General features: G+C 38.7%; 1 protein-coding gene across 4 annotated transcripts in view; it reads right to left on the minus strand.

Moving 5' to 3' along the window:
* Window positions 1–27,084, minus strand: part of strbp (spermatid perinuclear RNA binding protein) — a 92,434-nt gene that overhangs the window by 13,582 nt on the left and 51,768 nt on the right. For all 4 annotated transcript variants that reach the window (XM_030149103.1, XM_030149102.1, XM_030149104.1 and 1 more), the window contains exons 4-18: window positions 19,390–19,652; window positions 18,301–18,469; window positions 16,138–16,375; window positions 12,973–13,085; window positions 12,042–12,137; window positions 11,536–11,647; window positions 10,473–10,570; window positions 8,283–8,388; window positions 7,296–7,379; window positions 6,465–6,673; window positions 4,789–4,941; window positions 4,441–4,575; window positions 3,537–3,677; window positions 1,281–1,410; window positions 597–647 (exon numbers count right to left, since the gene is read on the minus strand). In XM_030149103.1, coding sequence (XP_030004963.1) covers window positions 597–647; window positions 1,281–1,410; window positions 3,537–3,677; window positions 4,441–4,575; window positions 4,789–4,941; window positions 6,465–6,673; window positions 7,296–7,379; window positions 8,283–8,388; window positions 10,473–10,570; window positions 11,536–11,647; window positions 12,042–12,137; window positions 12,973–13,085; window positions 16,138–16,375; window positions 18,301–18,469; window positions 19,390–19,652 — 2,098 coding nt within the window. The remainder of the gene's footprint in view (window positions 1–596; window positions 648–1,280; window positions 1,411–3,536; window positions 3,678–4,440; window positions 4,576–4,788; window positions 4,942–6,464; window positions 6,674–7,295; window positions 7,380–8,282; window positions 8,389–10,472; window positions 10,571–11,535; window positions 11,648–12,041; window positions 12,138–12,972; window positions 13,086–16,137; window positions 16,376–18,300; window positions 18,470–19,389; window positions 19,653–27,084) is intronic.

Consider the following 27,084-nt stretch of genomic DNA (forward strand, 5'->3'; position numbering starts at 1 on the left):
AGGAGGAATATTTGGGAAGAGTTAGGGGAGATATTAAATTAGAAACATGTTGTAACCTCACTCCTAGATCCAGCTAAATGTCACGCATTGAACCTTTAAGGCCTGTACATGCACAGGTGAATGTTTGAGTGAGATGTCGTGATAACTTTGCAACTTCCAAGATAGATATCAGCGATTAAGACAGACAAAAGAGCTTTAGTGACAACGGTAGTCTGATCATAAGAGATAAAGCCGATTAAGCAGACTGAGCACAAGAGCAGACAATTAGCCAAAGTACAGAATGAGATGTTTGTCCAACACTGGGAAAAGCAAACAGTGCAAACTCTAAAACCTAAAGAAACTCTGAGGAGCCAAGATTGAAATGATGTTTGAGTAGGAAGACATGTCAGAGGAGAAGGATGTAACCTGAGACGTTACTGAAGAATGATTAATTTGCCCTGAAACATTGATTTGTGCACTCTGCTTGCTAATGGTCAGCACTTATGTGGCAAGTAGAGTAAAGGGGTAAGTCTAGCATTAGGGAGAAGGTTACGGACAGAAAAAGATGGAAAAGGGTGAGTGTTAGACTAGGAGAATAAAAATAAAGATGCACATACCATAGGCAGGAGCAGCAGCAGCAGGGCTGTATCCATACGGTGTCCCAAAGCCTGTGGGTGAGGAGGTTAGAGAGCCTAATTCAGTTGCATATTTCTCAGACAGCATATTTCAGTGAATGTATGGCCTCTCAGGTTTCCACCAGACAGCTGTGGGTGCATGGTGACTACACTCATTTATGCACAGATACAAGAATCATTCATTAGAGGAGGTTTGAGTCAAACGGAGAATTCATGCAATTTTCATTACAATACATCCTTCATTATCACCATTATAATCCTTCATGTTACATTATTATTTAGTCATGCATCATTATAAGCACTGTCCTCTGTACTGTGTACCACCGTAGGCTACTGCATCTCTGATGTGTGATATTTCCGACACAACTGAGGCAAAACATTAGATTTCAAACAAGACACTGAGCACGAAGCCTAAAGCAGTAAATGTTTTACACCAGTGAGAAAATACCAGCACTGTAACCACAACTAGTGTCAAATGATGAAAAGCACAATAAAACTAAGCAAAAAGCCTGATGTGAAGCACAAACTATGGGCAGCAATACTTGGACACACTGTCTAATTTATGAATGGTATGAAGTGACAATGTGTGTTAATGGAATAATACAAAAAAAAGCAAAAAACAGATTGTGCAGGGAAACCAAACACACACAGCTATGCTCTCAGTACCTGGTGTGACATATCCAGGTGCTGCAGCACTCACAAAGGCTCCTCTGGCAAGAGCAGCTCTTCCTCTTCCTCTGGCTACCTGAGCTGCCACCGCTGAGGCTGCTGCTGCTGCGGCCAGGGCTCCTTTAGTCTGAACACACATGCACATGAGAAAAAAACACAATCTTCTAAGGAGATATGATACAGCCACCTCCAACTTTGTTTGGCGTATGATCCCTCTTAAATATTGTTTGTCTATGACCCTATAGATTAAAGTAGTGTAATGCCTTTAGGAGGAATAAAATGGAATTTGCCCGCATTTAAAAATAAACAGTAAACTAGAGTAATTGCCTCATTGGTATCACAACCCAAACTGCAGTTTGCATTCAAGTCTGTCCAGACTCATATAACATCAGTCTACAACTTTTTGGAAGTTATCTGATTCAGAGACAAAATGTGCTAAACCTTAGTTTAAGTTGAATTGGGGAAAAAAATGACGAAGGTGCAGATTGGCCAATGTTTTCGAGATATATGATAAAGTTATATTACGCATATTCATAGGTTTAGTTAGATTCATATTTCATATGATATTAAGTCTTACACTAGTAGGAATCTGAGAAGTGAATCTATTCTAATGTGCAGTCAGTGTTTTGAAGAAGTGGTAGCTCAGAGACAAATACTCCCTTTGAGTAACACTCAGTCTCTCATTTATTCATAAAATTTCAAATGTTGAATCAATACTGTATCTAAATAGCACACATTTTGACATAGCACACATTTTGACATGATTTTCCTTTATTAGTGACCCAAATTTGATTATGTTTCACTGTTTTAATCTGGAATCTTTTTTCAATGCTAAAGGAATTGTACTGTGTTTTCTGAAGGAGTCTGGTGTTGAATAATGGACAGACAATGTTATCCTATATTATTAAAGGGTCTGTCTGTATTTCTCGGGCATCACACAAAATCCGGACAGAGCTGACTGCTGTAGTTTGGCATACTTATGTAGTTTTGGTCAAGGAAGAGACTAGCAAAAACGGCAAGTTGATAGAACCAGTATTTTGGGAGATATTAGTAATTTTGGAATACAATAGCCTTGCCCAGAATCATAGAATATAAGTGGTTACCTAGCATCAGAAAACAATAGGGCCGCTTTGCCAAGGTGTCAGATTTCACGTGCAAAAACAGACATGCCAGCTGAGAGGTTATTCAACTGAAAATGCCAGTGGAATTTTCCAAGAAAGTATAGACTAACTAAATATAGACTTTCCCAAAAATCAGCTCTCGTCCACATAAAAACTACCACATCTAGAACCTGTGGGGAACCACGGGTCAACGCACTAGTTGCCTAGTATTATGACATCACAGTGAAAGTGACATTTCACCTTTTTGGATGTAAAAAGTCACATTTTATTCTGTTACTAATTTTGGTGAAATGCTTGTTTCAATTAGTGTATGAATTCTTGAGTTATGACCAAATGGGTCTTGTTAGGTGACAGTGGCCTCAACCTTTGACCTTCTAATCAGTTCATCTTTATGTCTAAGTGAACATTTGTAACAACTCTGAAGAAATACTGTTATGTTCGTAAGAGTCAGGTGGTCATGGAAAACTTTAAAGCAGGGGTATTCAAATCCGGTCCTCATGGGCCGGTATCCTGCATATTTTCAATATTTCCCTCTTCCAGCACACCTGGAAGCCATTACATTGTTATCAGACTTCTGCAGAGCTTGGTGATAAGCTGATCATTAATTGAACAAGGTGTGCTGGAAGAGGGAAATATCTAAAACGTGGCGGATACTGGCCCTCGAGGACCGGATTTGAATACCCCTGCTTTAAAGCATAATGTCTCTGGCCTTTGTCAGCATCGTAGAGGCAGAAAATAATAATAATAATAAAAAAAAAAACCCAAAAACCTCTATTTGTGAACCACTCCTCTACTGCATCATGGGCCTTATTGTTTACCAATCTGTTAGCACACAGACTTATTGACAAGATAAAAGATGTGATAAATGTCAGGCATTGATGTGATAAGACACTTATTGTGAGACACAGTGCTATTGATTACTAATGGTCTACAGGGAACAAAGAAGCCACATTATCTCATTGAAAAGGTGACACTGATCAATTGACATAAAAGGCTGTGATTGCCTGGCTTTCAAGTAAAACATTAAGAGAGGTTTAACTGTTCTTTATTATTTCATTGTGGATAAATGAATATGTCCAGACTGAAGCAGTGTCTGGTATGTACTGCATTTTTTATTCATGTGTTTTCTTACCTGAGGCAATATTTTCTTTTTCTTGTTTGCAGCTGCATTGGGACCAGAGAAGAGTTTTTCCAGAGCTGCGAGAGCAGCGCTGGCCTTTGCTACCTTTTTGTTGGGGCCTGCCCCACGAAACTTCTGTCCATCGACCTCCACCTGACACACAGAAGGCAAAAGGTTAAAAAATCAAGGTAACAATAAACTATTATTAATGACGGCATCCTTTGTGTTGAATTTTGGTCGTGAAGTGTCTTTCTAGGTGGGTGTAAAGAAAAAAAAAAGAAGCATTCTAGACTTAGTCAAATGATTGCTTATTTATTATTCATTTTGTTGTTTTCTTTTTATGGATTTCACTGTAATATTTTACAAGCTGTTGCGCCTGTTTAATTATATGTAGTAATGTATGAATAATTCATGAGCTTGGTAACTTCTTTACTTTTACATAACTGTAATAATCGTTGTAATCCTTTCTCATGCCTGTGGAGTCAATTATTTTTCTGTTTACATAACTGCTCTGTCAAAACTAACACTCAAACAATAAATGTTGCCCAAAACTCATGTATTTATCAGTAACTCTGTGAGTCAGTCTGGCTGAACAGGACAGCTTGTTTAGAGAAGCCCTGCTGTCAAGCAGGCCTGCTAATCAGTCAGCAGAGCGATGGAGCAGCCAGGCATGTCGGAAAACAACGTTCCCCACAGAGAACAATCCTGCTCCAGGAACCAAGTGACTGATTGACTCTAACAGTGATCAGCCTGTTTGTGAAAGTGTGTGGCTTGTCCTTTGAATGTGTGCACCTTTTGTATGAATGTGAAAATGAAGAATTTGCCTTTGAGCCACGTTTTTTACAAGTTTCTAAGTTCAGCCACTGTTTTATTCTTTGCATGCGGTTCTATATACACATATATGCAAGACTTTCACCTCCATAACAAAGCGCTTGTCGTGACTGCCTCCACTTTCCGAGATGAGCTCATATTTAAGACCTCGTCTCTTCTCGTTCAGCTCCATGACCGGGTTCTTCCCACTCGCCGTCAGTATGGGACCCTGAGTTCGCACCTGGCATATGAAGAATATATTACAATCACTAAATAAGGAAGCATCTTCAGTGGATACCAGAATTGCAACATGGCCAAACATGCATTTTCAAGTGACTCCCTGTTACATTTTATTTGCCTATGCATAAAAATTGGTCAGATTGAAATCTATAACAATTATTTATAGTGAATATACAGATTATGTTTGTTAGGAAACTGGTTTCTTCATCCCTACCTCCAGTGTGTTGGAACTGTCTGAGGAGTGTGTTGGGTTATTGCTTGTGTGGGTGGACATCTCACTCTTCCCCTCACCGTCCGACTTCTCATCTGAACTCAAGGGGTCCAGGTCTGAGTCAAAACCTGTTGGGTATCCCATTGCTTGGAGAACCTGAAGCAGAATTACCAAAAGAAAAAAAAAAACAACTAGCTGAATAGACACATCCCCAACCAGCAAACCAAGCAGTCAGTTCAACAGCTCTGTACCCACCTGTGCTGACAGCGCTCATGGAGTCGTTACAATACAGTTTTGACAAAATGCAGGCACATGTTTTTAATGTGAGTGTCCTGTAATTGTCCTCGACAGCACACACAGCTGCAAAATTATTCACACCAATACTCAGACAGAAGGTAAAATAAGAATGGCAGGTTTTCTATCAAATAAGTGATTGTGTTAGAGCTGATGAAGAAGCCTTTTCAGTCAGAGAAGGTGAGAGAAAACAGCAAATAAAGGGAAGCTGAGGAAGAGAAAGGGCTCAAAAGGTGAGAACAGGAGAGACGAGAAAAAAAGAGTGAGAGGTAGAATGGAAAAAGGGAGAAAGAGCCTTTTATGGGAATGAAGCGGATAGCGGATTATCCGAGCTCTGGGCTCTGGAGAGCCTCTTTGTTCATGACCACTTCGGGATTACATGGATTTGACCACCTCCATCCCTCCTCACACAAACACACATGCATTGACACCAAGATCTAACCACACAAAATCATATTTATACACATGCACATGATGAGCGGCTGCAAATGTTCTTTCAGCATTTATGTATTCTTATCCTCAAATAAATAGATTAGTCACTAATTCATTTCCATCTAGCTGTGTTTGTGTGAATTGTCACTTTGTGAATAAAAAAGCCTGCACAGAATTGTTAAAAATCAACATCTTGCAAAAACATTTTGACACTTGGGAGAGGTGAAAAAGTAGGTCTTTTGATTAGAGATACAGTTAAATATATGTAATGAAAAGAGAATTGGTAAATACATGATGATTTAGTTACATTTGTGTCTGTATGTGTGGAGCAACATTCACTGAATTATTATTGGGAAAAAAAAAACACAAATGTCATATTAAATGGGAAACTGCAACAAGATGCCTCCAAGAAAAACTGGACTCAGACAAACCATGAGCAATTCTGAACGGAGTGAAAGAATGTGAATCAATGCTATATGAGTGGGAAGGGTCACATGTCGATCAGGTTTAAGGACAAAGCTAAAGCAGCTTCAGGGATTTGACAAATTGGATGAAATTCTGGGTCAAAGGTCTCTGGTTAAGTCTATCAGCTCCATGATCAGAGTTTTAAAATGTACTTTAAACTGACCTTATGTGGCATTAAGTTTATATCCCATCAAAGTAGTGATGCACCAAACATTGACAGACAGGAAACTGACAATGAGTAAGTGTCTTAGCCCTGTTGTTTTTTGCACAAATGAGCAGCTGAAATACGGCACTGCTTCTAAAATGCACCTCCTGCTTAACTTCAAAAATAATAGTGGATGGAATCACACATATACATTTGCAGTTTTTGTTTCTTTTTCAGAATTTGGTTAAAATTCACAACACAACTGGATGAAAATCTGATTAGTGTGAACTGCAGATATTAGCTGAACTACTACTAAGTCAAATACACCTCGTGTTCTTGTTACCTTGACAGCGACATGGAGCTTGGCGGTCTTCTTGGATGATCCAGATGCCTCATAAATGGTACCATCCAGATCCACAGACATGGTGAAGACCGGAGCGTGAACCGGGCCCGACTGGGACAGCAGGCGATACTGCAGCCCCGGCCGGATCTGGTTCAACCGCATCAGGGCGTTCATAGGCTGGTTGGAGTCTATGGCTTTACTGTCCAGGACTAATGCAAAAAAATGAAAGCATAAAGCAGATCACATTAAGATAGATTTTAAAAGGCTTTGCAGCAGTTGTAGCAATTATCCAGCTGAAATTGGACAGATCGGACCAATTTGGAAATGCTGTATGTGATAAATCATATTTTCGGAAAGTTTTTAACCCTAAAGTAGGTTATTTCATGATGAATAAAGGTGGCTCTCTATTTTCTTTCCCTCTCAATCACTTTCCTCCTTTTTGCCAATATCTAAAATGCCTCTCTGCCTCCATTAGCTGTGGTTCATCATCTCGTTGTATGAAGAAAGAACTGGGGATGGTTGGGTGGCCTACTAAAACGTTTGCAATCAATATTATTGATCTGCCTCCAGAGGTTGAAGAGAAGGTGGAAGGGAAAGATAGACAGAAAAAAGAAACAAATAGAGACAAGGAGAAGAGGAGCAGAGCTTGTTTGTAGCCAATAGAATAATATGATTGCCATCCTGTAAGCATGACATTGTATTTAAGGATTTCAGATATACACAACACGGCTTCATATAAACAACTAACAATGGGGATTCAAGCTGATTAAAAACATGAAAACAAAATGAAATGTTTGTCAGGTGCACAATTTCATTCTTCGCCTTTCCTACCTTTCCGTAGATTTCTCTTCATCTTCTTGATGAGGTCCTTGTCATCCATTGTTCCATCCTCATAAGGCCTCTTCAGACCTAATCCTGCAAAGAGATCAAGAGGAAAGGTGGCAGACGAAGGCATGGAGAGAGGGTTGCTAATCAATAACTGCAGGAGGTGTACCGTACAAAGTCACTTGTGTGAGACAGAAAGACAGGAAGACAAAGTTGCTGAAAACAAACAATAGGAAAGAACAGGCATGAAGATGGATAACTTACAGAAAAGATAAACAGAACAGGCAGGCAGGCCAGCAAACAGTCAAACAATGAGGAAGACAAATAAGCTTCTTCCCTACATGAACCTTAATCTGTAAATGCTCTGGCAATTTTCCATGTCAGTGACACAAGGCACTAAAGAGCTGGGTTTGATTTTCCACGAAAGTCACTTTTGGACCATTGCCCTAGTCGAAATCTAATGGGATTTCTGACAATTTTTCAGAAATGTTCTTGAATAAAGAAAGCAAAACATTTTCCTAAGGGTCTCTAAATGTGACACTTACAATAGTCACCCATTACAAAGACATCAGAAGTAAAAAAAAGACAATATCAAAATGGCTTTTACCATTACAGCAGTATTGACAGATCTGCCTGCGCTATATTGTGGGAAAAGAATGCAATACATCCAGAAAGGTCACAAAAAATGTGTAATGGTTTCATATGGAATTTCTACAGGCAAGTTTTATTTTTCTAAACTGCAGAATCCCAGCACAACCCAGTTAACTGAACTCAGCAAAGTTGTAGCTAAGGTGAAAAGGCGCTGACAGACCAACACCATGTTTTTCAAGCAGACGAACAGGAAGACAGAGTGAAAGCCTAAACAAATAAACAGACAATAGGAGAGACAAGTAGAGGAAATACTGCACAGAAGACAGCGAGACACCCAGGTTAAGATACCGACCACAACAATTGGGAGTTTGAGAAGACAGGCAGGTCGACAGGTACACGCACCTTCTTTATCAGACCAAGGGTATTTCTGCGATGGTTTATTGGAGGGAAGAGGCTCCATCTCCAGCACCTTGTAGATCTGTCCAAATGCCATGAGCCTGAGAGCATGCTGTACAACACAAAACACCAACACGCAAAAAGAAAGAAAATCAAACCAGTCAAACCATCTATGAAATCTTAAACTGCATTTCCACCCAAAGTCTCCTTCAGACCATGATGCAAATTAGTCCACTGACACGTGAAGAACTGACAGCAGTTTTTACACTTTACTTTTGTGCGAGACTATACAACAAAAGACATGCTGCAAACTAAGGCCTGGGCTTTGAACAAAAGCAATACACTGTATATGATGAACCTGAAAATCTCCAGTACATCAAAGATACCCTGGTGACATACTATGCTAGCCAAATTTCACTGTACAAGACTTAAACTCAAGTATTAGAAAAATAAAACCTGACAGTCAATACTTAAATCAGGGAATTCAGGTAAAAATGTTAGAGCCTAAATGAACAGATTCATAAACTGTGAGGGAGACAACTAATTGTTTTAGTTTAGTTAGATACAGAGCCATCAGTGACAAAGGAAACAGCGTAAATATCATACAGTACAAGTCAAAAACAAAAAGTACAAAACTAAAAACAAGACAAAAGATTAAATAGAATATGTGGATTGTACTAAAGTTTAGGACTGTGTTTTTAATTGTCAGGAATCATGTATAAAATTGCCATGGTGTGATTTAATATAATGCAGTTTCATACAAAGGGTGTTTGTGCCAAAATATAATTTTCTCTTGCACTCTGAAGCCAATTAATAAGCTAAGGAGCAATTCACAATAGCAATACTGATGTAAATATTCTCAGACAAAGCAAAATATTTCACATAAGTTTTCATGTAAAAATGCAATGTAAATGTCCACCAACAGCTGCCATATAATTGTTTCCATGTTCATCTTGTAAGCCTCGTGATCATGTGACTCTGTAATAAACTATGGCAAATCCTGGAGCTTGTTTTTCTATTTATCATGCTTTGCTCTGTAACTCTATCGTAATGCACCATGCACACCTTTATATACAGCTGCAGCTTTCTAAGACTGGTGTTTGACCAATAGACATGTCTACTGTTTCAAGCCCCACCCCCTAGAGTAGATGAACTCTGAGAGTTCGACTTTCTGGGAATACAGACCTTGGTCTGTGTGGCGGTAGGTGAGGTCCTAGGGGGATGTTTCTATGGTAGAAGTGAGGCTTTAATATTCTGCTTTAATGTTCCTCTTCGAAATTACAAGTACTCTTGCTGAGTCAGGCTCATTTACATCGATGAGGCAAACCTACAACCCGCAAATTCTATGTGATTTGTTAAGAGCTCAGTAGTTTGTTCTGTACATTCCAAATGAAGCATAGTAAACAGCATGGTCATAAATCAAATCTAAAAATCATTGTTTTAGGCACTAGTGAGGTGACATCTTGAGTTATTATTCAGTTCAAAGCATCCAAACTCCAATCAAAGACAACCATAGCAGCGCTGCTTTTTAATTTCTTCCCATTTAATTAGATTAGAAGATATACAGGGCAGTGTGTGTTAATTTATCATTCTATCTGCACAAACATTCAGAAAGATAACCAGAATGACACACTGTGGCCCTCCTAATGTTAATCCATTAGGGAGGAAGAGTGTCTCAGATATTCATGAGGCTCAGTGTAGCTCATTGACAGAACTGCTCCGTCTCTCCTATCTGCTCTTGTATCTGCTCCAATACAATTATCCCCATTGACATTCCAGCCTCGTTCAGGCTCCCTTCAAAGGAAATGGACGGCAGGATTCACTAAGCCATGCGGCTCAGAGGCAGCCCTGCTCAGTCGAGCGTGTGTGTGAAGAGGGACATGACAGCACGCACACACACACCAAATACTGTCCTCAGGGTGTCAGAGATGGATTTATGGCTTGCAATGGCAATAGTTTCTCACACTAATCATTAAAATTCAGCACTGCACAGCTGTTAAGACGCACAACCTGGTTCATTCAGTGTGTGTGTGTGTGTGTGTATGCATGCAGATTGTGAGGTTGCCGTAGTGATAGGGGCTATCTGTCTGGTAATAGGTGTGTTGCTTGCTGATTCCCACACACTGACAGCTCAGGGCAAGTACAGCTGGGTGATAACAGTGTATTTATACTGACGTGTGTGTAATGTGTGTGTACCTGTGCACTGTAGGTGATGGCCTCAGCCTGCTGGTCGGTCATGTTGGCTAACGTGTTTGTCGGCTCTTTCTCACAAGGGTCGTGTAACCCTGGACCACCTAGAAGAGGCAACAGAAAAAAACATAGAGATAGTCAGTTTCAATAATAAAAAAAACAAACAGACAAAAAAAACTGCATAATGTTTTAGATCCATATTCCAGAAGTTCTACCGAACTTAATTTGATGCATATTTGTGAAAAAACTCACTGAAACGAGTTGGTCTGGCTTGTATGAATTTAAGACAAATTGGATTTATTGATGTCAACTATACAAACACAGTTATGTGCATGTATGTAAAGTTTGTGTAATTCAAAACCTCAATCTAATTATTGGTAATATTACGTAAATCTCAAATATGCATCACATTAATTTCATTACTTTGTTTGCGTTGCAAATTTTTTACACAATTAAGATGCACAAATTTTTGTCTAATAGGCCTAAAATAATTAATTCTGTGCTTCATTATTTAACATTACTGAAGTGACAGTAAGGAAGATGAACTGGGGAAGTACAAAAGAAAACTCAGAAACTCAATTTTTGAGTTGTAAACCTCAACCACCTAAAACTGTGCCTCATTTGTCCCAATTTAAGTGAGAGAATAAGCTACTGCTAGTGTGGGCGACATCCTCCCTGTAAATGAAGCAGAAGCATTTGTTTATTTGAGGAAAGACATCTGTCTTTTATTATATAACATATTTTTTTCTGGCATCTTAATAAGACAGATTTATGTTTTCTTTTGTTCTATCCTAATGAAATCTATAAAATCTTTATAAAACAAAGGCAAAACATTGGTTGAATGGTAATATCTCAGCCTGTTTAACAGAACCAGCTTAAAAATGTTGAAAACACAGTCTAAATGTATCTACTCCATTACCCAAATTTTACATGTTTACTCTTCGCCCCTGAGCCAGTAAGGCAATGCATGCCAGGAATTTAAATGTGATCCCACATGCTCCTCTGATTATTTTTTTTTTATATTTCCAGATGCACGTTTGTGCATCTGTGAATGTAAATTGCTTCATACCTGGTAACAGGATGCCTGAGGCCAGACACTCCATGACTCGACGGAGGGCTTCTCCTGCCCCAAGAGGTCTGTTGCAGGTGGCGATTGCCTTCTCACAGATAAGCTCTAAGGGCTGCAGACACACAAACATGCAACACATATGAACATGCAACCACAGTCACTCTTTTGACTCGGAACTTACTGAATATGCATGAGTGGACTGATGTGACGCAGGCAAACATTCAATCAAAAATTCCCATCAGCTGTTATTGCAATGGTTATTTGTACAATATATTTTGTAGCTGTCTCGCTAAATATAATTTGTCTTTATGACTAAGAAGTCGAATAGCATGTCTATCAATCAAATTAGACTCAATTGTCTTTGGGTTTTTAAATGATGGACTTAGAGCTTGAGGAACTTAATAGAATCACTAAATGTATAAAAAAAAAATCAAGGAAGCTGAACACATTCTTTTAATTCCATAGGATTAAGACTCACTCTTAGGTAATTACAGTGAAAGACTTACCCATCCCTTGAGAGGTTCCCAAGTGGGATGTCTATTGCACATGTCTCTAAGTATCCTGAGAACTATAACACAGGACTTGAGCCCGTTCACTCGAGCCTGAGAAAATGAAGAGATGGAAGGATGCCAGAAGGAAGATTAAACAGAGAGAAGGAAAAAGGTGACAAATTGAGCACAGGAAGCGTGGTATTTGTACAAACACAAACACATAACAGCCTGCTTTACACCACAAAGCCACAGTAATAATGAAGTGATTGTATGTGTCTACAGCTCCCTTCAAAGAATGGATATTCTTAGTTACTAGATACTGATATTAAAACAAAACTAAAACTGACAAAACATCTTTTCCAATAAAACTGTCTTTCTCAGTACCCCTTTGCTATTTTGCTTTTGAGTTTGGTTTGTTAAAATGCTTAACTTCTGAACTTGCACAATATATGTAGATATGTTTTTGTCAGTAGGGTAAGTGAGTTGGGAGACAGATGGGGAAGGGTATGGGAGGGGAATCAAAGGGAAGCAATGACATACTGTACAGAGCAGGCAGGTTCACATAATAGCCAAAAAGAAAAATGAATATCAACAATTGCTTTTGTAGCCTTACGATACTTGTTACATAATTCTTTCTAATTTAAAACACATAATTTGTTGAAAGAATGACATATTTAATTAGTGGTATGTCTGATGTACATGTTGTATGTCAGCCGTACTGCCGTAATTAATCATAATTAGTAATGATACCGATGGATAATTGAAAATTCATGCTAATAAGTACGTGTCACATCAACACATCTGCATATACCCATGGCTAGTATAAGCTGAGTGGGCATAATAAATATTGTAAGTGTTGGCTGACAGCGAGTTTATTCCCTCAGGGTGAAATCGTCAGGCTACAATGAGCATCGGGCAGGAAGACAGGAAGTGAGTGGGTGCCGACCTGGAACCACTTGGCGTGTCGCAGCGCTGCCAGGGCCAACAGACATCTGTGTCTATCCAGCACCTCCCCCTCCTCCTCCTCAGCCTCCACTCTCTGCGCAGCAGCACCAAACACTGCCACAAAACAATAACAACCCAATATAGAGAACGTAAAACACACACACATCATGTCTGAGTGTGTGTGTTTGATTTTTGTGTGCGTGTGAATGTAGGCAGACACACACGTGAATTTGTGTGTGAGTGCGTACATACACACACATGCATGGATATTTGGTACATACAAGGTGCTTTTCATGCCATAAAGTTGTTCCTCGCCTTGTAGAAAGTGCTTACTCTCTACAATTCACAGATCTGTGATGAATGTTCATAAAAGCGTCGTCATGTTTTTTAATGGTGTGCCATTTTCAACACCGTGATCAATCTTACATGCATTTATAGCGGTACATGTTGACATCCTCCATACAAGGTAAGACAGAATGAACTGTCCCACTTAGGCACTGATGTGTTGAAAATAACAAACATTATTTTAACCAAGATTTTGTTGGTTCACATCCATCCAGTCACTGACAAATCAGTGAAAGGGAGAGCAACCGGGATCAAAAGGTGAGAGACAACTTTGTGGGATGAAGAGCCCCCCACAGACAGACACCAAACAAATACCTAAGGAGTGTTTGATTTACTGTATGAGGGCACTGCTGAGACATATCCTGTCCATTCAATATGCCCAGCATGGTAAATCAATCTCCCCTTTATGTATTTGAAAAGGATTTTATTTTGATCCAGTCTTCACCAGGCAGGAGTCAAAATAGGAGTTTGCTTTTCTTTGGGATTACTTAAGGTGCACTTGATTTCACAGGCTGGTGGAGAAATGGTGCAGAGAAAGCAATTCAACACCCTGTCTGGGCAAACATAGAATCAAGCGCTCCTAAAGTAGAACTGAAAAGAAGGAAAATCTACTGTAGTTTGACCCAGTTTGAGACAAACACAACACGGGAGGGATCAAGGCAGGGTTTAGTCAGAGCATCTTGTTTGGTAAAAGAGGGGCATTCTTATGCTTTTATATGTAAGCGTTTGATTCATGCCACCATACATGCCAGGCTGGTTGAATTACTGAACTCTGGCTCATTTTGTGCTTGTGCATCAATGCAGTAATGATAATAATGTGTAAGGTGAGCTGAATCAAACAGAGCTGTATATGAATGATTTGGGTGTGGTTACATGGTGGTTTCCAATGTACAGAACCTCCTGGAATCAAAATAACACACACTAAAAAACCTTTCAGGTCCCTATGGAAACACAGCTAGGTAAATATTTTTCCTAATCTTAAGAGAGTCCCTTCCCCTCAAGACATATTAGGTTTAAATGTCAAATATGTCTGATGTGCATCTATATCCTAGCTGCACAAGAACATCTATCTCTCCTTATCCCTGAACTCATCTGGCCATTACTGAAGCACAGCTCCCCGTCTATGAAATGTGGTGTGTGTGTGTGTGTGTTTGTGAGTGATGTATAATAGTGCATCTCAAGGTCTGTTAGAAGGGTCCCAGCTGCATGTGGGACCCCACTGCCAATAGTGGATCATTATAGTCTTTCTCCTCTTGCTTGTTCTCTCGCGCTGTCGCTCCAGCACTCTGCCGGTCACTCTCTTTTATCATTATCTCCATTTGTGTTGCCGATACCATCTTATCCTTCACTCTCATATAAAAATTTCCCTTCACTCCCTTAGTATACTGTCACATCACTCCCTATCTGACTCTCAGTCTACAGCTTGTTGGATCTAAATCTGCTAACACATTCAATATGTGTACATTCACAGGAGTAAGATAATGTTGTAGTCAATAAAAGACTGCAGTATATATAGTGTTGTGATATGTGTAAATTCAGGATAATTCATACGGCAGTGATTAATATGGGTGAAAAAATACCAAGGACATTTAAAATCAACATATTGATTGACCTGACATCAAAACAGAAGGCATTATTGATCCACATAATAGGATTTAAACAGCCTGAGCTTACTGGAACACTGTACAGAGGAGTAATGTGTGCATTTTGTCATTTATGACCAGTCTGTCTGTATTTTAGATACATATTCTACCATTTGTAACATATGTAGTTAATGACATTCTGTGATGCTATGATACTTCTTTATAATATTACTACGGTTGTCTGTTTAGTGTTAAGTAATACTTGCAGATCAGTGGGCAACATTTTATTTCAAAAATGTGTGGAAACACATAGAGTATATTGATTTTTGAGGTGTTTAATTCACATGAACATCTGTACATCTTATGTCAATATCACAACTTATTACCGATATTGCAACAAAACTGTGTTCATGCCAGTGTGTGTCTATATGCAGAGTTCAGTTCTAAGATATTATAACTTTCCTCTGGAGATGTAACCATCTGAGACAGGCTGGCCCTTCTCTCTCAATCTTCATTCACGGCTAATGAAATCACAGCAATTAGACATCTACTGTAGTGTGACTGTGATCTTTATCCTTCACTTAGAACATATGACGGCGTGTGCATTTCTTCTCCACGTCACTGTCAAGTGTGTATGTGGAAGCATGTGCTCTCTCTCAGATGTGTGTGAGAGAACATATGAGCAGTCATCTCCATCTTCTGTGGCATGTGGCATGATATACGGCTAACCTTCATGCTATCTCTCATCTCTCTCTGAGACCTGAGTGTCTAATAGGAAGGGAGCCACAGGATGGATGGGCAGCTTGCTACAGCTCAGTTATTGATTTCGTGGCCCTGCTGGCCTTGCTTCTCCCTCCTACCTCCTACAACCAATTTTAACCAGTCTTTTCTACCCAAGACAACAGGGACAGGGAGAGAAGATTGTTATTAGACCGAACACCGGACAGTTCCTGCTTTGCTGTGATTGTAATATGGTAAAGCAGGATATTTTTTTAGCTCTGGTATGTGTTCTGTAAATGCCTTGTCTTGTGTCCTCATTGATCAATGATTTCAATCCCTTGTTTCGGTGCAGTAAAGGCATTCCAAAAATACACAGTATAAAATATAAATGACAAAAGTGTACACCTGAGAACAGAGAGAAAAACTGTCACTCCAGATCAAAAATATATGTGCAGCAATATGTGTAATTTACTGATGAGGGTGTGCATCAGTGTTTTTCTTTTCTTTTGTGTTCCTACCTCGCCCATTCTTCCTCTCCTGCTCATCCTCTTCACCCTCCACCTCCTCCTCCTCCTCTTCCTCTCCTTCCTCCCCATCCTCCACTTCCTCTTCTTCCTCCTCATCTTCCTCATCTTCCCTCATGGCCGGTGAGGTGAGGGTAATCTTCAGCGTGAGTTTAGGCTCTGCTGTAGTTCGTACCAAGATGGCTGCCTCTGGCAAACAGCTTGTGACCTCATATTTCTCTTCTGTCAGCTTCTGTCATGTATCAAACAGACATTAAATGAATGGTCAGAGGCCAAGGTCACAACAGGATCTCACTCAGAATCTCACTCTTAAGCTGCTTCCAGATGCTACAGCATCGAACAAAGTGAAAGTACATAAACAAAATAATGGAAAAAGTCAAATGCAAGTCAGGATGCACTGATCCAGGTTTTTCAGTCCTGGCTGAAACCAAACGCCCTGGTATCATATTGTCCAAGATAGAATACAGAATACAGTGGGTTTACTGAAATGCTGTTAGGCCTTATAGAACAGATGGCCTACCGCCAACTGCTGATGAGTCAAATAGCACGTCAATGTAATCACAGAATACAAATTAGAATAGAGCTGAACTGAGTAAATCATCCCAGTATCATAATAACACTTCTAGCTATTTGAGTCAGAATGATATCTGATATCAGTATCAGACTGGTGTATCCCTAAATATGACTAGGAAATGTCAGAAGTATCTTTGACTTGAGTGTCTATCGCTCACCAACGAACAACTAATATTTATTACTCAACAACAGAGCAGTGTACATATACAGTGCCCATACTGACATTTAGACAGTACAAAAATTCTTCTGTTGCATCTTTGAATCGAATCTTGAAATACAAACATTCAGTACATGTGTTGTACAATAAGCACATGCAGACATATCAACAAATTCATGCAATGCAATGTAACAGTAGCATAATAAACAGTTGAAGCAGACTAATAGTCATAGAGTGGCCCTAAGGAAGCATTTATGTGATGATTTACTAGTGCATATGCAGAGGGATGTGTATTTGTCATTGTAGTATCTATATGCTGCGGTTTTGCTGTTTTACTCTTCATGGTCTAATATATGTTTTTGTGTTTATCAAGATACTGGAAAAGATCACACTGAGCTGGTTTTTGGGTCACGAGTCAGTAAGTCTCCAGGGAAAGAATGTAAGCCATTGCAGTCTTCTCCTAAGAGACAAAAACAAGTATGTGTGTTTGTGTGTGTGTTTTTGATGCTGCTTAAGAGAGCAGTGAGTCGCAGAGGGCCCATCTACATCCCATTTGGTGCTGATGAGAAAATCAGAATCTCTGGTCACTGGGCTGAGACATGAGATTACCTTCCTGTGCCCTCACAAGCACCAAAATCACACAAACACACACTCTTCTGTCCTGATTCTCACATTTAACTGCTAAAGGAAATGACCAGAGAAGAAGCAGACAGGAAGAATTTGGTCATTTCTACTGATAAAACTTTAAGTAAAATTTCTGGTGACAGATCAGGTCAAGGAGAATGTACCATGTTAATATTCACTGCTATATACAATTCCATCTAACAGATATTTATGAAATGCAAACAACTTGGCTATCACAGTAAAGAACTCTAGTCCTTTGATTCCCAAAATGACTGAAACATTTAATTAAATTAATACAAAAAATAGTATTTGTCCTAGATTCTATTCATAATCACAGAGAAGATTCATCAAGAAAAATGAGCTTATTACTAGTCTGACATGTTTCTTCTCTGTGAGTGAACTCTGGGTTCTGTAGGTGTTGATGTGTTTTGTATAGTGTGCATTTATAAATGACAGCTTCACTTTTGTGCCATGACTTGTTAATGAAGAAACAGAACACTGACATAGTGACGAGAGTATTAATCACACATGACTCATTCATAATAAAACAGCTCTCAAATACTAATTTAATGACACTGCTACCTCTTGCCTAATTATGTCAGCATGGGTGATGGCTGTCGCTACACTCACACAAAAATCAAGTTTAAAAACAAAAAGAACTTAAGTAGAGACACATGCATTCAAATTGAAAATGGAATGACACAATAAGATGGTATTTTCTTGAACAACTGTGGTAGATGCTTTGATGCACAAAGGAGCACTATTTGTCAGTATGCATGTATGCTTGTTTGTGTGTCTCTAACCTCTATTTGTGTGGGTAAATTGTGACAGACAGTGTCCAGCAGTGTCTGTGTGGGTTTGTCTCTACACATCAGCACCAGCTCCAGGTCCATGTCGCCTTTGATCAGGAGGCCTTTAGCCACCAGACCGATCCTCATCACGCCACACAGCACACCACCACTGCTGGACTCCCTATATTTAAAGAAAAATAAACAGATAATCAGTATCCCGAGTTCTTTGGCTTGTAACTGGATTAAAAAACAATATAATTTTAATTTACAACTGGAAACCTAATAAGTCAATGGCTAACTACTTCAAAATCTAATTTACTTATGAAGTGAATAGTTGCTTGATGGAAAATTATATATTGTACAGAGACATATTACAGAGACATTGCATACATTATTCTTTTTATAACTTTACATCTCACCTTACACAATGTCATTTACAGATAGGAGGTAAAGAAGTGTTTTGTTAATTTTTAAAGAAAATCTTCTGCCAAATAATACCAGCACTTTGAAATATAATAACAAATGTAATGAAAATCTATATTTCATTTAAAGTTTGATGAATAGATGTTGAATTGCCAGATTAAAATAGAGGTTGCCTGTTAATACTACAAAATAAGATGTGACAAGGCAATTCATGGCACCGATGGGAAGTAGTCAGCCATTAACAAGAATATTAATGAAAATAGCCGACCATGGAAGACCATGCCCAGAGATTGTCAAGTAATCTAATTCATTTTCTCTCAAGTCATGCATACTTCTGCTGCTTCTAAAACTTGGTCACCTAGAACTACTTTGTCATTCCTGCACTTTTTTTTATCCTAACACCTGAAAAGTATTACAGGTGAACAAATTACACACATATAGATTAGTTTCAAAACAATTATTCAACTGGTAAGTGTACTGACAGAAAATAAATAAAAGTGTGAGTTGTTTATTGGAGGCATCTATAAAGCTTATCCCCGTGTTACATCACTGCGGATCTATCACTTCTGGGTTTTGGACAGCCAGGTAATAACTTCCATTTCCTGACAGACTAAATTATCCTGATAGAAAATCAAAACTGAAAGTCATCGTCCCTGTGATGCATTATTGCTAGCCCACCTGTAGCTGTCACTGGAATCCTCAGCTTCATCACTAGGCTCATCACCAGGGTCATCCTCCTCTGTGCTGTCTGCTGGTTGGCTGTCGACCTGACTCTGGATGTCACTGTTGCTCTGATCCAACCAATCAGAGACGTGTTTGAGGGCGCATTCGACGGTGGACACGAGCGTCTGAACAGCCTCCAAATCATGAGAGGAGGGGTAGATTGTGGAGTGTTTCGCCATGACATGGCGATCATCATTGCTAAAGGAACGGAAGGACCTCTGAAAAGGGAAACAAAAATAAAAAATGATTTGGTTAGATACCGAATCCACCACTGCAGGAAGGTGTTGGGCTACAGAATGAGTTTTAATTCATCAAATCATCCACTGGTCTCCCCTGTTGGGAGCAGACTTTCTCTATCAAAGTTGAAATCTAAAAGTGAAATAAGTAAGTGTTTAAACATAAAAAGTGTTGAGAAATACAGACATATAAACTCAAGGGCAAAAAAAATATTAAAAGACATTCGCTGTCTTGTAATGTTCCATAAAGTGTGTGTACAAAGTGCTTTTTGTGTGTGCAGAAGTGTGGGACTCTTTGATGTAAGGACATATATCTTTTAAATGAGAGTTAAATCAATTTTTTAACTATGACAGTTCCCATTTAATGGCACCGGCCTTGGTACACATGCACACCATCGCACACGCGTGTGCACAGAGCTTTCATATGTTCCCTTGACCATCCTTCCATCCCATCCACCTGTCCTAATTCAATCAGACACTCTGGCTCTGGGAATTCATGTCAGTGCTTCACTCATTCTCATTTGCTCCATCTTGGTCTCTACTTGGCATGAGGGGGAAAAATCTTGGAAGGAGGAGCTCAGGTGGGAGACATCAAATGAGGATTGCACAGAAGAGGGTAAAAAACAAAAAGAGACACTAGATAAAAGAGGCCAGATGAAGGCTGTAGGAGAAGTACAGAATCTTGCATTGAATTTAAAAGTATGAACAAGGAAAAGAGATGAGAAAAAAAGGAGCCGGTGTCACTGAGGCTTTTGTGACATGCAGGCTGCAATTAATGTCGCCCAGATGGGTCCTTCCGCTTATGTGCATTCATATAAAAACCTTGACTATTATGCATCAGCTTTCTAGATATTTTCATAAGTCATAGCATTTGACTTGGTTGTTTCTAATGTCCCTGAATGTTGAAAATTAAGTCTTTTTTAAGCATCTAACAATCAAGTAGTGTTTAATCTAACTGTAATTTAACAAATTTCAATATAACTGACACACTAATTGGAAATGTATTGCAATCTTTAATGTGAAACATTTAAGCCAAAATACATAATACTAATTCTTAGGGGCAACTGAATAATTAATAACACTGGTGCTGTGCAAAAGATAATTAATATATTGCAGAGCTTGTCACAACACATTATTTTGTATTAATTATCAGTGTGCATATGGCTGGAAGCAATAGTATTTTAATACACTTTTAATTTTTTTTCTCCGTAACTTTAGTAACATTTAACATTTTTCATCAAGAATTTTGAAGTCCTTGCAACTTTTATGTTGCTCATGTTTTGCACTGCCTTGATCAATCTAAGTGCTTCATCTCATCTTTTATCTCTTCCTTGACTTTTTATATCTTTGAAAAATAATTATAATAATGACCCACTGTTTATATTTACACCTGCTCATTCGAAGGGATGAGGATTATGTTTAATCACTAGAAGTTATCACATTATGCTTGAGAGCCTGAGGCACATAACCCAGTTGAACATGAGGAGGGTGCTTTCAACAAGCTGCAAAGGAGACCTGCTTATCTCCAGACACACATTTCCTTTTATTCGCTACACACATCTACTCAAAGAGAACCACACACCAGGCATGCTAACAGGCACATGCACACATTCAGGAACATGCACAGACGCACATGCACATGACCTTTTCATTGTACGGATAGTGTCGTTTGTGTGGTATTATAAATCTACTCAGAGTCCGAAGACCACTTGCACACACGGACATATGGACACACAAACACACACGTACGCACAGTTCATCTCATTCCTAATTGAACTAGTGACATTTCCCAGAGTGAGCGAGATAAAGCCATTAGCAGAAACAGAATAAAGGACAATTAGTGCACAATACATCTGTATCGCACAGTATGTCATGTAAGGCAACAACATTTGGCAGTTTAGACACTCAAGTCCCACTGGGACTTCCATGATTCTCCAGAAGCTTAGCAAGGTGAGCTGGAGAGGTGTGGGCTGAATTCATGAAACTTAAAGTAAAGGAAGATATCAGAACTGTATATGATGTCCCATATTAATATTAATATTTTCTGTTTCTTTTATTGTGCATGTACTACCAAAGGGAAAATACAGGAAATTAAGTTTTAATGTTAATGTAGATCACATAGAAGTAAATAGAATCATTAGTTTTAGGGTTGATAGCAATTGAAAACATGTCAAATATATGTCAGATACATGTTACACATGACAATATTCTGGCTTTTACTGTAAGTGTACTGAATGTTAGTCAAACAGGACTAAAGGTTTAGTTTAGTTTATTAGTTTGATCCCCATTAGCTGCTGCACACCACAGCAGCTACTCTTCCTGGGGTCATCAACAACACATAAACAAAGCACCACAATTTCCCACAACTCACTCAACAAACAGGATGTACATACACTCAACACAACAACACAAAAACCAAAAATCAACAACAGCACACAATACTAAACAATTACAATAGCAATGATAGTACCAACAACAACAGAAAAAAAGAATAAATAAACCAAAAATCAGAAACAAAAAATAAAAACATAAAATAAAAATAAAAACAAATAAAAACAGCTCCACAACAAACAAAAAAACAAACCATCTAGATGATGTCATTATAGGACGTGCAATAGCTCAGGCAGTTATTCTTGGGTAAATATGAAAATTCTCAACCTTTTAGAAAAACTAATTGCTTGAATTTCTGAAATTAAAAATTGTGGCAATGTATTCCATGTATAATAGGTAATGAATCTAGATCCAGATTTCAACCACTGAATACCCTACCTCCCTCTGCTGTGGCTGCAAAAAACCATGCAACGCCCTTGTTAGAACCAGTGTTTGGTTTGTCTGTTCTGGGATTTTTAGTTGACGGGAAAATAACTCTTGCTGGTAATGCATCTTAAATCTTGATGCTACCTGCAATGAAACAGAAAAAAGTGTGTTCTGAGCTACTGTGGAAGCTGTACTCCCCCTGTAAATGTAAGTGTTTCTAGATACAAATGTAAGAAAAACACATGTGACATGTTATTATATGGGCACATATTAATGAAGACATTAGTATGAACATTTTATTACACTATTTTACACTGTAATTATCTTAAATCCCCCTAAATCTTACACAATGAAGGTTTAATAATGCAACTTGGGGGCTATATAATTACCATTTTCAGACAAACTGTAAAAACTCAGCTCAAGGGATAATAACCACTGATTCTCTCTGCTTTTTTAAGAATATTGTGATCTTCTGAGTTTTTTACTTTAGAGTTAAAACATATTTTTCTCTCAGGAAAAAAGAATTCTTTGTAATTATACTGGTGTGTGCCAACCTGCGCTTTATTTTGTACAATGTTTTGTGTATCTTTATACTTCTGTTCCTGCTCAGAACAGTGTTTCACAGGCCGACATTCATGAATTTTATGAACCGTTGCTAATAGGAGCTTCTGCAGCCATAAACCACATTGCAAGCAGCGAGTCTGTTTCTGTGTGTGTGTATCAGTATTACTCAACCATTGGGGAGTTATTGCCAAGCTGCTCTGATCACCATGTAAATCAGAGTAGTTAAGGAAGTCTCACTGACAGGAATCGAACCCTGAGGCCAGACTGTGCCCAGATAACGTTGCAGTCATTTAGACAAGTGACACACCGAGGACTACTGTAGCCACAGTCCGAATTTTCTGGCTGTGCTCTGATTACCACCTCAAATCCCCCCCAAAAATCACTAGATTTCACACGAGTGAGCATGTGTACGAAGCTGAATACAAAAGATCATACCTGATGATAGAGTCAAAAAGGATCACTGTTGAGCTAAAATCCCCAGTGACAGGTCCAACAGTATTATAGTCTATGTGATTTTTAGCACTTTGAACATAAGATTTTGCTACTGAGTGAAGATTGAGTTCAGTGTCTAGAGGGGCTAAAAGTTATCTACATTTTCTAACTTCCTAGCATAAAGCAAATAATGTCAACCTCTCATAATGGGCAGCACAGTGGTGTAGTGACAAACCCTTCTGCCTCACAGCTAAACTGGGGGTCCTGTTCTAAACAGGAATCTATATTTGATGTTTCTGGGGGTTTCCTCATTGTCTTCTGGTTTCCCCTGTCGTCAAACCCAGTATACATAGGTTAATATCTATTTGTGGAAATAGACAAAAAGATATTTCTTGCCACAGTACTGTGCTAGTAGCCACTTCGATATTTTAAATAATTGCTTTAAATTCATTTTAATTTAATACAAAGTATGAGTTACAGATTATTTTAGCATCCTGTGTAATAAACTGTGGATATGACCCTAAATTCAATTCAATTCAATTCATAAAGAGTGAAGCACCAGATTTCAACGTTACCATTAGATATGGCTGTGCTTTTTTTTTGCATGCCTTCGCATCAAAAATCCATTAGAGCTCAGACAGCTGTTAACTGTGTCAAGCATCAAATATGAAATATACAGAATAAATAGAATTTTATGAGGATATAAAATCTGTTTCTGCCCCAGATTCTTCCACTTTCCACAGACAGACATAGGCACATTTAACTGTTAAATCCCAGCTGTCTGGAAGCCACCAGCACTCTCCATGCACTGAATGTGTGTGTATACCTTCATATGCCATTGTTGCAAGGTGCTTTTAGACCACACACTTACCAATTACACTCCATTTCACGCTCCAGTAAGACCAACCGGCAGGCAGGTCTGTGTTACATAACCACATTACACAGCATTTACAACTCGCTGTGTACTAAACTAATGTGCACATGAGAGAACAATGCACATATCAAAGAAAAATCCAGGAAAGCAAACACCTGACATGAGAAAAATCAATGGCACACAGCAGGTAAATAAAACGTGATTACACACAGCATCTTGAACACACACATGCTACTTCTACCACTACCACACTGTCATCACCCCCTCTGTCTTTAATGCCCTGAAGTGAAACCATTTCAGTCCGAGGTGTTATGGTTAGACACGCACTCTGTCACTACTTCACTTTGGGGGCCACAGAATCTAATGACTTTCCTCTCTGTTGTGCCCCTCTCTTTTAGGCTCATCCTGTCTCTCGGTGACCATCTGCTATAAATTACATGACCTGATGCCAAGGACAAGGCTCACTGCAACATCAGCTATGATTGGAAAGATACCCTATGCCTGTGAATGTGTAAGAGACACGCTCTTATACATGATATAAACTCTATATTTTATATTTAGAGCACCACTTAAGAGCATTGTATGTCTGTGCATGCAATGTATGTGTGGGTGAATGGAAGTGTGTGGGTCTGTGAAAGTGTTTGCGTGCTCTTACTTTTAATAAGTCATGTGCCTAAAGTGCGCGTTGAGTGCCTAGATGACAGCACATACTCTTAGGTATTGTAAAGAGAGAATGAGAGATGAGGGAGAGAGAGGATGAGACAGAAGAGCGGAGCGAGCCTCAGAAAATAAGAAAACAATGGCGACCAAAGCTGAGAGAGTCGCAAAGGGAGGAAAAAGACTGAGTGAATTTTAATATTTTTACCGCAGCCAAAACAAACGCGCATTTGTAGTGAAGCTGACAACACAGGTCAAAACATCCTTGTAGTAAAACAACACTAAAACTCAGGAAAACAAATCACCACCTGAAAATACCAGGGCAAACACTTTTTCAAGAGGTGTTGCAGACAATGTCAAAACCCGTTAGCCCAACAAAAAAACATCATGAGCTAAAGCAGGAGAAAAGAAATTCGAAACTTCAAAAAATCCATGAAAAGTAGGCTAGAAGGGATAGGCCGAGCATCACAGAGAAAAAAGAACTTATGTGTATTCTCTGTAACATCTAGCAGCCTAAGGGAGATTGCATTAAAAATTCATCCTGTGATTTATCTGCACTCTGCTTGGCAGGCCGGCCCGCCACACTCCGCTATCCAGTTTTATTGTGCTCTCTCTCTCTCACTGTCTTTCAAATTATGAGACTCTACCAGGGAGCACATACATCAAAATAAACAAGCACAATCACATGCAGTACGGCATAACACAGATGTACAGTAGCGACAAAACAGCATCCACCCTGACCTCTTAGAGTTACTACTAAACATCAGAGGGAAAACCGCACACACATTGAAAGTATGATACTAAGAAAAACCCTCAAATCCAATCAGTTCTTTCATCAAGAATCATGGAAAGTCTGCTGTCATCAATCAAACCATCTTAAACTACAGAACCAAGCCTACGTTGCATTGAGGGAAGGGATTTTTTATCTGTGTCCTTTACTCCCCGTAATGTGTTGCTGTGGTTTAAAAGGTTTCCTTCCTGCCTATAAAACTGGGAAAAAGATGAGCTGACATTGCATTGTCTCTGGCACATTATCACCCTATTCAGCATGGGGCTACTTATGTAAGGAAATAAATAAAATACAATGACAAAAAACATTTCTAATATAATATTTTCATGTTTTAAATGCTTACAACGGCTTTTAAAACTGCAAACCCTGAACATTTTTAGAGCTATGGTTGACTGAGCTCATAGTAATAGATCAATGTTCATCTTAATTTAACGTAATCTTAATATATGATCTGATTTACAGAGGGCTCGTGCAGATTGTATCATTAAATGAAGAAATAACAGCACGTAAGTGTCAAAAGTTTCCTATTCAGGTAACACTTGTTTCAAATGTCTCAAGTAATATAATAATAACAATCATGTTTCTGTTGTACTGTTGGTTTAGACAATTAATGTTACTAGGCTATCTTATTTACCTATGTTAATAGTGATCCTGTGGCGTTTGTCTGCACTAGTGTTTGTTTTAATCCATTTTAACATGCAGAGTTTGTTGTTTCACTACTGTTGAATAAATAATGACTGACAATAACATCTTCAGACAGTTGTTTTTATTACTTGTCTTTAGTTATTATTAAGTCTGTAAACTACTGGTGCTGCTTCTGAATGGTGACATGAAGTGAGTCTGATTTACTCAGATGCTTTAGAGTTGTGTTAGAGAGTAAAACATTTTTTAACTCATGTTAAAATTCTGTTAAGGCAAATTATGCTCCCAAAGTCTGGGCAATTAATGAGAAACACTGCTACTGTCCTAGATGTATGTACAGTTAGGACTAGGGTTTACTTCCTCAGTCAGCAGATTTGTATCAGATTTCCTCCAGCTGCTGTCAAAATGTTGCAATAATATTGGTCCAAAATAATGGAAAAGTTTAGAATTGAAGTATAGAGCCACATCTTTAACAGAAACCACAAGGAACACAACTACATTTTATAAGAAAAGAGAAAAATTGTGAGCAAGATCCTCGCATGTGATTGTGACTCAAAAGGTCATCATCTAATCTCTTCTTCATATGATCATCATATGATCTTCTGCACCACATTTCCATGATAGAGAACTGAAAATAATTTTTCCATAAATCAGACATTCACAGAATGCAACATTCATTCACTGACCAAGTAAATAAT

This window comes from Sphaeramia orbicularis, chromosome 12 (genome assembly GCF_902148855.1).
Source record: "Sphaeramia orbicularis chromosome 12, fSphaOr1.1, whole genome shotgun sequence".
NCBI lineage: Eukaryota > Metazoa > Chordata > Actinopteri > Kurtiformes > Apogonidae > Sphaeramia > Sphaeramia orbicularis.